The sequence below is a fragment of the Poromitra crassiceps genome (genome assembly GCF_964638095.1).
Source record: "Poromitra crassiceps genome assembly, chromosome: 2".
Lineage (NCBI taxonomy): Eukaryota > Metazoa > Chordata > Actinopteri > Beryciformes > Melamphaidae > Poromitra > Poromitra crassiceps.
The window spans coordinates 77,225,688-77,237,703 of NC_139624.1; the positions used below are offsets into that span (position 1 = coordinate 77,225,688).

The 12,016-nt window shown below is 44.0% G+C and overlaps 1 protein-coding gene across 1 annotated transcript in view; it reads right to left on the bottom strand.

Annotated features, from left to right (window-relative positions):
* Positions 1–12,016, bottom strand: part of LOC310772489 (contactin-associated protein-like 2) — a gene marked incomplete at both ends in the record, with an annotated part of 736,946 nt that overhangs the window by 209,738 nt on the left and 515,192 nt on the right. Inside the window, 2 exons of the mRNA XM_083632310.1 lie at positions 2,535–2,641; positions 9,922–10,084. Coding sequence (XP_083488436.1) covers positions 2,535–2,641; positions 9,922–10,084 — 270 coding nt within the window. The remainder of the gene's footprint in view (positions 1–2,534; positions 2,642–9,921; positions 10,085–12,016) is intronic.

Below are 12,016 nucleotides of genomic sequence, written 5' to 3' on the forward strand. Positions count from 1 at the left end.
GGACGATGCACCGTAGGAGGGACGCTAGAAAGGAGCGCACGCTCTGTTTCCAGCATAAAGGATAACTTCACTTACAGTAACATGTTAACAGATCATCATAATGTTAGGGCTGTGCAATAAAATACGATACGGCAATACAGTATATCGTGATATTTTTCCCCGCAATACTGTATCGATATTTCAGAAAAATACCGTGATATATCGCCATATCGATTTTTTGCACAGCTGTGTGTTCAATAAGAATACTTTTTATTTCAGTGCGTTCAGTAACACACTCAACACTCAGTAGTTTTGACTCAATTTGTCCACTTAGTTATCAATATAAAGAGTTGTACATATTATTACACTGCGTGGGTGGTCCACAGCGAGTTGTATTTTTCTCTATTTTTTATTTTCAGTAAATGATGTAGAGTATCTCAATATGTATTGTATCACAATGTATCGTGATACAACCGTATCGTGACCCATGTATCGTGATCCGTATCGTATCGTGAGGTCCTTGCCAATACCCAGCCCTACATAATGTGGCAATTTACTTTCTTTCTCCCTCCTTCCTTCTCACTTTCTCTTATTAATTCAGGTCAGTTCAATCTGAGTTATTAGGATGAACATGAACACTATGGCCTCTCAGTTGATGTGTTTTCTGATTAGAACACTGTCTGTGGCATGGGAGGGAGGAAGCAGGGATGGCATTATCCATTCTTAAAGGGGAGCAGAGGTGGACCGAGTCTCTCTCACACACACACACACACACACACACACACACACACACACACACACACACACACACACACACACACACACACATTTAAATACTTTTATTTGGATCCAGAGTACAGCAAATATTACAGACCCAAACATTTTAGAAGAAGGCCGCAGTACAGTACATTTATATTGAACCAGACACTAATGCATGTACTTCTTAACTCATTGAGTGCCAGCCACTTTTGGAGAACGGACCAGTGCCAGAGTTTCAGAGCGTTTTTTCAGTGATTTCTCGAGGCCCACAGAATATTGTGTGATATTACTATGTAAACACCGAACATGCACAAAGAACGAGGAGACTCTATTGTATCATCAGCAAAAAAAAGTTTATTGATACCATTTTCCGTTCTTTAGTTATGAGCTGGAGAAGATAGGTTGTTTTCAGCAAAAACAGGCGTTTCAAATTAGAACCTGAGATATTCAGCCTTTTGTGAAATGAAGCATTTCAAGCACATTCATTGACTCTGAAGCTAATATTTTCTGATGTAGTGACGTATTGTAGTTGTGCGGTGCCCTGCGTGCCCCACTCCCCCCCCTCAGCTGCAAACTCCTCCCCACACTACACACAGCCTCACGCACCCAGCGTCTATTTTCGGAGTGCCCCGATTTTGTGCGCCGGCTCCCAGCGCGACATGGAAAAGCCAAACCGCACTGCTGAGAATGGTTTGGCCCTTCGGCGTCGGGTGCTGCTTTTCTGGCGGCTAATCGTGTGGAGAAACTATACAGCAGAGACAGATGGGCTCAGTTGTGGGCGCGGATTGACTGCTGTTCGCAGCCAACGTCAGCTCCAGCCAGACCAATCTATATGGCTCTGGCTGCAGCATGAGCGGTTTCTCTTTCATCACGGGGCTTTTTCCTGCTGTTTTCCTGACCTTTCTCTAATCTGGAGAGCACTGTCGCCACCTAATGAGTCCGTAAAATAGGTTATACACCTTCAATAGCTACAATATTTGTACAGGACATGCCTGAGGCTTTGATCCACGTCCCACCGTTAAAAAACGCATTTGATGCCGATCGACGTCATTGGCACTGAACGTTACTATTTACTTTGACGCCGATCGACGTCATTGGCACTCAATGAGTTAAGCACAGGAAAAGACATTGCAGCAAGATGATGACTTAAATATAATGTATGCAAAATAACATATGTAAGCATGTTTAGCACTCAAGGGTATACAAAGCATCATCTTCTCCAGATAAAGAGGCTGCCTATTATGGCTGAAATGGAGCAGTATTTTGCTAATTTTTTGTGGACATGCCCCAGACTCCCAAACACAAGCACAATGAGTTGGCAGCTGTAGCCTAGAGTTGTAATCTATTCTACCAAGGGCTGATATTTCATGAGTTTGGTTGTGAAGCAGGTGTCCATGTACAGATCAAAAGAGCAGGCTATTTCAATGATGGTGACTGACTTTCTGCTTTCATTGATGAAAACAATGTCTGGGGTATTTTGAATATTGTGCAGTGTGTTATTGTCGGTGGTGTTGTGATTGAACCAGTCCAGTTTGACAGTGCTGTGTTTGTGCATTTGTGTTGTATTGTCCTGTACTTCTCTGATGCTGTTTGACACCAGATCCACCAGGCGGTCGTGCCTGCTTATGTAAAGTCCTTTGTATTGGCTGCAGCCGTTTAGGATATGTGCTATTGTCTCACACACACACACACACACACACACACACACACACACACACACACACACACACACACACACACACACACACACACACACACACACACACACACACACACACACACACACAGAGACTTACAAGTGTGGCAGGTGGCTCCTGTGTAGCCTGTCCCGTCACAGGTACAGCTGAAACTGTCCCACGTCTGTTTACACCGACCCCCATGTTCACAATGGTTAGGCATACACCTGCAGGAAGGGAGGAGGAAGACAGACACACACACACACACACACACACACGCACACACACACACACACACACACACACACACACACACACACACACACACACACAGAAAGATGCAGACAGACACACAGACAGATAGAGAGAGAGAGAAAGACAGAGACAGACAGACAGAGAGAGAGAGAGAGAGAATCAATTGACACCTTAAAGGCATGTATTGCCTTTAGGAACAGGAACATTTGAAGTTCTTTCTATGCCTGCAGCTAATGATATAATTATACCCCCCCCCCCCCCCACACACACACACACACACACACACAGCGTGTCTATGCACTAGGGATATGCCAGGAGTAACACGCTCCATTTGTGGAGCACAAGCTCCAATTCTCACATCACAGATAGCTGTAGGGATTCTAGGCTACGTAGGCTACTGACATGTCATATTGATTTAGAACAGTCTGAGCAGCAGACTGAGCAGCAGATTCTCACATCACAGATAGCTGTAGGGATCCTAGGCTACGTACTGACATGTCATATTGATTTAGAACAGTCTGAGCAGCAGACTGAGCAGCAGATTCTCACATCACAGATAGCTGTAGGGATTCTAGGCTACGTACTGACATGTCATATTGATTTAGAACAGTCTGAGCAGCAGACTGAGCAGCGGATTCTCACATCACAGATAGCTGTAGGGATCTTAGGCTACGTACTGACATGTCATATTGATTTAGAACAGTCTGAGCAGCAGACTATAGCAGATTCTCACATCACAGATAGCTGTAGGGATTCTAGGCTACGTACTGACATGTCATATTGATTTAGAACAGTCTGAGCAGCAGACTGAGCAGCAGATTCTCACATCACAGATAGCTGTAGGGATTCTAGGCTACGTACTGACATGTCATATTGATTTAGAACAGTCTGAGCAGCAGACTATAGCAGATTCTCACATCACAGATAGCTGTAGGGATTCTAGGCTACGTACTGACATGTCATATTGATTTAGAACAGTCTGAGCAGCAGACTGAGCAGCAGATTCTCACATCACAGATAGCTGTAGGGATTCTAGGCTACATACTGACATGTCATATCGATTTAGAACAGAGATGGGCAACTGGCCCTTGGGTCAATTTCCTTTTTTCTTTTTCTTTTTGTAGGCCAAGCTTGAATATTCCACGATCTAACCAACTAGGTTAGACCACCCAAATCTGTGTTTTTATTTTACTGTACATCCCAGAACATAGCGCTAATGGTGTTAGCATTGTCCATCCACATGCTATTTAGCGTTAGCATTTGAGCTAACACTACTGTAACAAACTATATCCAGGATGCACATTGCACATGCAATATTACTAATGTGATTAATATGGCATATTTCGGTGATGTGCCCCATCAAATTGTTGTAACGGGCTGTTTTAAAGCTAAAGTGAAGTGGTATCATCTGAAACTAGACCTAATGCATCCATAGCAACAATGTCATGCGCTTGTTGGAAAATAGCGCTCCAAATAGGCCAAAAATCACTGGACTTAATTTGTCTGATTTTAATTGTTTTTACCTGTAAAAGACCGGCAATTACCGGATAATGGAAACACTGTTTATTACACAAAGGCCCATGAAAATTCGCATTCAAATGGAAAAAAAGAAAAAGAAGGATAACTCGAGGCATAAAGCTTTCACCATACAGTAAAGCAGTCTCACAGTTTGGTGCCTTTAGCTATTTAACGTGTGATATTGACAAGCAGCTATAGCGGGTTGCCTACTTAAGTAGACCCGGAGCAGTTTGCACATACATCACAGTTTCTTCTTGTTGAGATCATGAATACCATCTCACATCCTGAATACATCAAGGAAATGAGGCACAATTTGTCTGCAGGCCTGGTGGGGGGTGGATCCCAAAGTGCGCGGACACACACACACACACACACACACACACACACACACACACACACAGAAACACACAGTGTAAAGTAGGGCTGGGCGATATGAGCAAAATCTCATATCCCGATAGGTCATTTCATATCACGATATAGCATATTTTCTGTCAATTGAATTTATAGTTTATATAAAATGACCACATGGCCATTTATTTATGTAGCAGTTAAACCAGTTAAAATGTTGTCAAACCTCACAAAGGATACATGCATTCAGAATACAGATAAGCATGGCTATTCTTTACAACACAAATAATAATAATTAGTTGCAGGGCAGTAGAATGACACACAAACTGAACCACACCACCAGTTCGATTTTCAAAGATTACATTAGAGCAAAACGTGTAGAATAAAAGTTATTGAGCCTATAGCCTATAGTTCAGTCCAGTTCTCTCAGTTCGTTTATAAAGGAAAAAAATGCTCCACTTCGGGATTTCCATGTTACCAGTTCAGTTCACTCAACAAAAGTACTCCACTCCGGGATTAGAACGATAAACATTTTGTTATCCAACACAACTCAAAGCTATTCACCTTATTCTTTGCCCATACAAGGACGCTTCTGCATGACGTAATTTTGTTCTCGTCTTTCCGGTCATTTTTAGACTTGCCAAAAAGCTGTTTTCAAGTAAAAAACAACAAACCGTATTTTTTGGGTGAGAACGTAACATATATGTGACCAGTTTATCAGAATAATGCCTATTTGGAAATATTTAATGAACAGCAAGGACTGCTGGCTGTGCTGACACCGGTCGGACTAGCTATCTGTCAAACTCTACTGTATAGGCTACTGGCAGTAAGAAAACACTGTTGATGTGCTTTTGTAACTAACGTTAAATGCCGACCGGGTACAGCCATCGGCTCCTCGCAGCAGTAATGCTATGAACATGTAACTGGAGTTGGCCGCAGTGTAGCTTAATTCTGAATGTTGCCAAACTTCATTCATTATTATAGTGACGTTTTGTTTTGAAATTGGCTGCCAACTAGCGCTGAACCGGAAGAACAAATACAATTGCATGTAACGCGGAAGAGAGGAAAAAGTGGGCGTGGTGAATAAGCTAAAGCTAACGATAGACGTTTTGTTGTCGGCTCCTCAATGGATTTCCTTGGGATGATGAGAGGATGGGAGGAGATGTTTTGCCAGGTTTATTGTTAGGACACACGCAAATATGGATCAAACGCGGACTTAACACAGCGCAAATGCCTGGGTAGACTAGGCGGACGGAGTGGAGGTAACATCTCCCTGCTCTTTAGCCTACTCCCCGGCTGATTTGTGCCACTTATAAAGGCACGCAAGGGGCTTGTTGACACAGAGTCTGGTGCGTGTGTGTGTAAAAAAGGAAACAGAATGAAGAAAGCACGGCGTCATCCAAATGACGGACGATATAAACGATAGAGCATCATATGAGACGAAATACATTTTCTATCGTCCAGACGAAATATATCGTCATATCGCCCAGCCCTAGTGTAAAGTATACATACAGTATACAAACATAAGCATAATGTGATCGCAAGTATGCTGCTGGTTTGAAAGAATCATAGCGCTGCTAAAAGGAAAGCCAGCTGGAGAAAAGACAAAAAGACATTGAGTCATTAGAGCCATTTAAAATGACGTGTTCTTTAGTCCTTTGGGGGTGAAGGCACTTAGACAGCCGGGAAACATTCCCTCTCTGGGCAGAGACAAGATGATCACTGTTGTCACACTTAACTACAGTACAAAGCTGACATGCTGCAGGCCTGTTTGTGTTGTACAAGGAGAGAGAGAGAGACTTTGTCTGAGTGTGGGTGTGTGTGTATATCTTCATGTTTGTGTATATTAATACATAAGTGCATGGCTCTGTGCAGTACACATTATACAGAGTATTACATGCGTGTGTGTGTGTGTGTGTGTGTGTGTGTGTTTGTGTGTGTGTGTGTGTGTGTGTGTGTGTTCGCTCGTGTGTGCGTGCGTGCGTGTGTGCTTTGCGAGTTGTATGCCAATGCTCTCGGTAACACATTAACCCTCTCGCGGGGCTGTTGCGCAGCCATTTAGATACCGTAACTGTCAAAACAAGCCCGCTCCAAAACTAAGAATATGCTATGGCATAAAAAAAGAAGTGAACAGGAGGAGAGAGAGAGCGAGTGGAGGTGTGTAAGTGTGTGTGCGTGTGTGTGTGTGTGTGTGTGTGCAGGGAGGGAGAGATGTAGGTGCTGTAAAAATGACAGTATCTTGGCTCTGACTGTGTTGACTAATGCAGTAGAAGATGCTTTAGGTAGATCTCTAGGGCACATTGTGCCTGGCTGCCATGCTAAAAACACCTTTTAGAAGCAAGATATGTCACACAGTGTACAAACCTGCAGCTGGGAACACATGGAAACTGTAAATGTAAAAGTTCCAGTGGGTGTGACCGTGTTTTACAAAATAACGCCTGGTTTAGGAGAAGTTTCTAATAAAAATGCCATCATATTAACCTTCCTGTAACATTGTAACATTCACGTAGCGGCCATTTTGAAATTTTCTGGCCCAACAGTCTGAAATTAGGCCAATGTTTTTTGGTACCATGTAACTACATATGAACTACAGTTGAATAGACTCACTCCACTTTACAGGTCCGGTACCATGTAACTACATATGAACTACAGTTGAATAGACTCACTCCATTTTACAGGTCCGTTACAATGTAACTACATATGAACTACAGTTGAATAGACTCACTCCATTGTACAGGTCCGTTACAATGTAACTACATATGAACTACAGTTGAATAGACTCACTCCTTTTTACAGGTCCGTTACCATGTAAATACATATCGTCGCTGTCGTTCCAGGACCTCGAATCTCCAAAACAGCAACTTTTCAGGAAGTTAAAAAAAAAGTTTGCTCTTAACTCATTGAGTGCCAGCCACTTTTGGAGAACGGACGCTCCCAGTGCCAGAGTTTCAGAGCGTTTTCAGTGATTTCTCGAGGCCCACAGAGAATATTGTGTGATATTACTATGTAAACACCGAACACGCACAAAGAACGATGAGACTCTCTTCTATCACCTGCAAAAAAAGGTTTATTGATCCCATTTTCCGTTCTTTAGTTATGAGCCGGAGAAGATAGGCTGTTTTGAGCAAAAAGACACTTTTCAAATTAGAAGCTGAGTTATTCCGCCTTTTGTGAAATGCAGCATTTCAAGCACATTCACTGAGTCTGAAGATAATATTTTCTGATGTAGTGACGTGGTGTAGTTGTGTGGTGCCTGCGTGCCCCACCCCCCTCTCCCCCCCTCAGCTGCAAACTCCTCCCCACACTAACACACAGCCTACACGCACCCAGTCTATTTTCGGAGCGCTCCGTTTTTTTACGCCGGCTCCCAGCGCGACAAGGAAATGCCAAACCGGACTGCAGGGAAAGGTTTGGCCCTTCGGCGTCGGGTGCTGCCTTTCTGGCGGCTAATCGTGTGAAGAAACTATGCAGACAGACAGAGGCAGAGGGCCTCAGTTGTGTGCGCGGATTGACTGCTGTTCGCAGCCAACATCAGCTGCAAGTCAGAGCCATCTACAGTATATGGCTCTGGCTGCAGCATGAGCGGTTTCTCTTTGATCACAGGGGTTTTTCCTGCTGTTTTCGGACCTTCCTCTAATCTGGAGAGCACTGTCGCCACCTAATCGGTCGGTAAAATAGGTTATACACATTCAACATGCCCCAAAATTTTACAGGATATATATTAGGCTTTGATCCACGTCCCACCGTCAAAAAACGCAATTGACGACAATCGTCGTCATTGGCACTCTACGTCACTAAAGCAATTGACGACGATTGTCGTCATTGGCACTCAATGAGTTAAAATACTGAACCAAACGTCGTCAAAGTTGGCACGTCTTAATTATAGGTAGTTTCCCGCTGAATGTGTCATTACTTTATTAATATCTTACCTGGATAAGCTCAAATGATGTTGTTTATATTATCAGTCCGACTTGGAAGCACTTTCTCCCAGCCAGTCAGGCGGGAGAGTGTCGTATGCTCATGCACGAGCCCCAAGCTCCGGGCCGCGGGGGCGCGCGCAGGAGAAACAGCGTGCCCCTCGCCTCTCATGTGGCCGAGGCGGGGGCTTTCGCATGGGGTGAGAAATAGTCTGACATAACGTAGCGTTAACGTTACTTTATTCTCGTCAGAAAACACTCCGATCTGCATGTTAAAACAAGTTTGCAGCCTAGGAATAACTGGAAAACATTTGATTGATATATTAACGTCAGAGGAAGCCAGGATTAGTCAAAACGATATCAGAAATACACAGCACGTCTGCCGAGTGACTTTTCTGGGTTTATTGTCCTGCGTGGGGGGTACAGATGGAGGTAGGGGACGAATTTCGAGGTTTGACTGACAGAATGAGGGCGAATGGCGTTACGAGATTTACTCTCAAGCTCATTTTAATGCTTTTCCATTGGTTGCATTTGTTAAAAACCACACAGAGACGTGAAGGGTGACCAATGGCACTGATTTATGACAAAAAGGTAATTTGGTGTTCATGTGTAATTTCAAAGTTCATATGTAACTAGGATACCTGTAAAATAAAGGGTTACCGAAATATATATGTATATAGATAGATAGATAGATAGATAGATAGATAGATAGATAGATAGATAGATAGATAAAACAATGTACTATTTTACTCACATTGGTACCCTTAAAGACAGATTGTGTCCTTAGGGTGCTATATGCTATATATGAGTAGGGGTTATAGAAACGTTTTAAAGTGAGCAGAGCATCAAACCTTGACTTTTGAGCATTGTATGCACTGTAATTGAACTGATTCAGAAAAGCATTTCACAGATGTGTCAAGCGTGTCACAATCTTTTTGTGTCTTCTGCAGGTTAACACGGGCAGATCAAATCACATCGTGCTTTCACAATGGGCTGCGATTTAGGATTCGTTCAGCAAGCTGTGTGCACTGAGGTGCACTGACTCTGTACTAAGGCTCTGTTTAAGAATAGAGGTAATTCTACCAAGAGAATGGTGAACACATAGCAATCTCTGAAACTGAGAGTGTGTGTGTGTGTGTGTGTGTGTGTGTGTGTGTGTGTGTGTGTGTGTGTGTGTGTGTGTGTGTGTGTGTGTGTGTGCCGTGTGTGTGTGTTTTCAGGTGTTTAACTTTGTGTGTTCCCATGCAATGTCAGTGTAGATGCATTCCTGCTGGGGTCCTGGCATTTTACTCAGTGTGTCAGCATGAGAGATCAAGTGTGTGTGTGTGTCTGGGTGTGTGGGTGTGTGTGTGTGTGTGTGTGTGTGTGTGTGTGTGTGTGTGTGTGTGTGTGTGTGTGTGTGTGTGTGTGTGTGTGTGTGTGTGTGTGTGTGTGCGCATTTGTGTGTCAGAGAACATTGTTAGTCTCACCTGTCTATGATTGCACACATGTCCAGGCTGACATTCTCAAAAGCTCCCACAATGCCTTTCTCCACTGCATGCAAGTCGGCGGGTTGATCGTCCAATAGGATTGCTTGCATGCAGCCTTGGTAGGAACGCTGGGATGGAGGGAACAATGTCTGCAGGAAATAGCCTGAAGCAGAAAAGAAAAGAACAAAACCATGTAACTAAGCTTTAGGAGAACTGTTTCATGTCTGAAACTGAATTGAAAGGATAGCGACTGAGCTATCCAACATGTCGCTCTCGACGGGTGATACTGTGATATGGTCTGAGCGCTTGTAATTGACCCCGGTACACGCTGAAACTGGCACGAGCGGGCGCAGTTTTTTCTTTCATTTCTTCCTCCATAAAAATGAACAGTCTTATCGGTGCGCATGTTATGTAATCGGTGTATGCCCCACCACCGTGTAACACCGCTAAGACCGACTACCGCGGCAAGCCCATTACCGACCATGCCATCATTCATTTGATACCCACATACAGAGAGCAAATCAAATGTGCTGTTGTGAGGACGTCAAAAAAGTGGAACAACGAAGCTGTGGAGGACCTCCGGGCATGCTTGGATTGCACAGATCAGGATGTATTCAAGGCTGCAACTACCAGTCTGGACAGATATACTGATGCAGTTACATCCAACATCAGTTTCTGCGAGGGTACAGTACCTCCATTCCAACACGCACGGCATTGAAATACAAAAACAAGAGCTGCTTCACTGCCGAACTCAAAAAGCTCTGACTGGAGAAAGAAGAGGCGTTCAATGGAGACAAACAGCTGTTTAAAGAAAGCAAATACAGGTTTGATAAAGCAATAAAGAGCAGCCGGGACCTGAAAGGGGAGTCGAACATCAAAGCTCACCAAGAAGGCACAACAGAGGATGTACTCCCTTTGGTGGCTAAGGAAGTTCAAGGTGCCAAATTGGTGCTTTTCTACACCTCCACTGTCCATCCTCACTTCCCCCATCACCGTCTGGTATGCTGCTGCTCCCCGCAAGGACATCTCCAGACTGCAGCCCATCACCCGCCGAGCTGAAAAGGTGGTGGGGTGTAGCCTGCCATCCATCCAGGACCTACACACTGCCAGGATGCTAAAGCGGTCCCAGAAAATGATGGCCGACCCCACCCATCCAGGACATAAACTCTTTAGGGTCCTCGCCCATGGCAGAAGACTGATGTCTTGCAGTACCAGAACCTCCCGACACAGGGATAGGTTATACCCAACTGCTATCCGCCTCTTCAATGAGGCCCCCTGAAGAATCTGGCTCTGCATGGACATTATCCCACAACAGGCACGTAAGGACTTTACTTGATATTACAAATACAAGGACTTACTGGACATTGTATATGGACTTATTACATGCATATGTACATGGACTCCACTATGTCATTTTCAAGTCTTTTACTTTGCACTTTATAATTTGAAGATTGTCTTCTGTCTGCTCCATATTTTGCTATTTGTTTTTGCTATTGCTGTGATCGCTGCGCTGTATACTGCACAAAGAGAAATTCCTCGTTTGTAAGTTTACTCACTATGGATAATCGTGAATCTTGAAGGAGAAGGAAAGAAAGAAAAAGAAAGAAAGAAAGAAAGAAAGAAAGAAAGAAAGGGATGTAGAGTGGCTCCAGGGCGCAAAGGAGAGAAGGAGGGCTTAAGGAATTACAGAGTGGGTGTAGAAGGCAATAAACATGGAAAGATGGACATCAAACCAAACGACGACATAATACTTGACAAGGAACACACTGGGCTAGTCCTTGGTTATGGTCATTTCACAGCCATGAACCTTCACCAGTCCTCTTGTTTTAGAGCGTATCCACAAGGCCCATTAGCCTTAATACGAGAGCTAAGGCCACGATGGACTAGAGGACTTTATAGGTGCTACTATAATATACCTTTATGAGATACACCAGTCAATGGGCTGTCCAGAGATGCACCGGGCCTTGACTGCAACAGGGACAAGGCTAGGACAAAAGCCTGTGTGTGTGTGTGTGTGTGTGTGTGTGTGTGTGTGTGTGTGTGTGTGTGTGTGTGTGTGAGAGTGTGTGAGAGTGTGCGTATGTGTGTGTGTGTG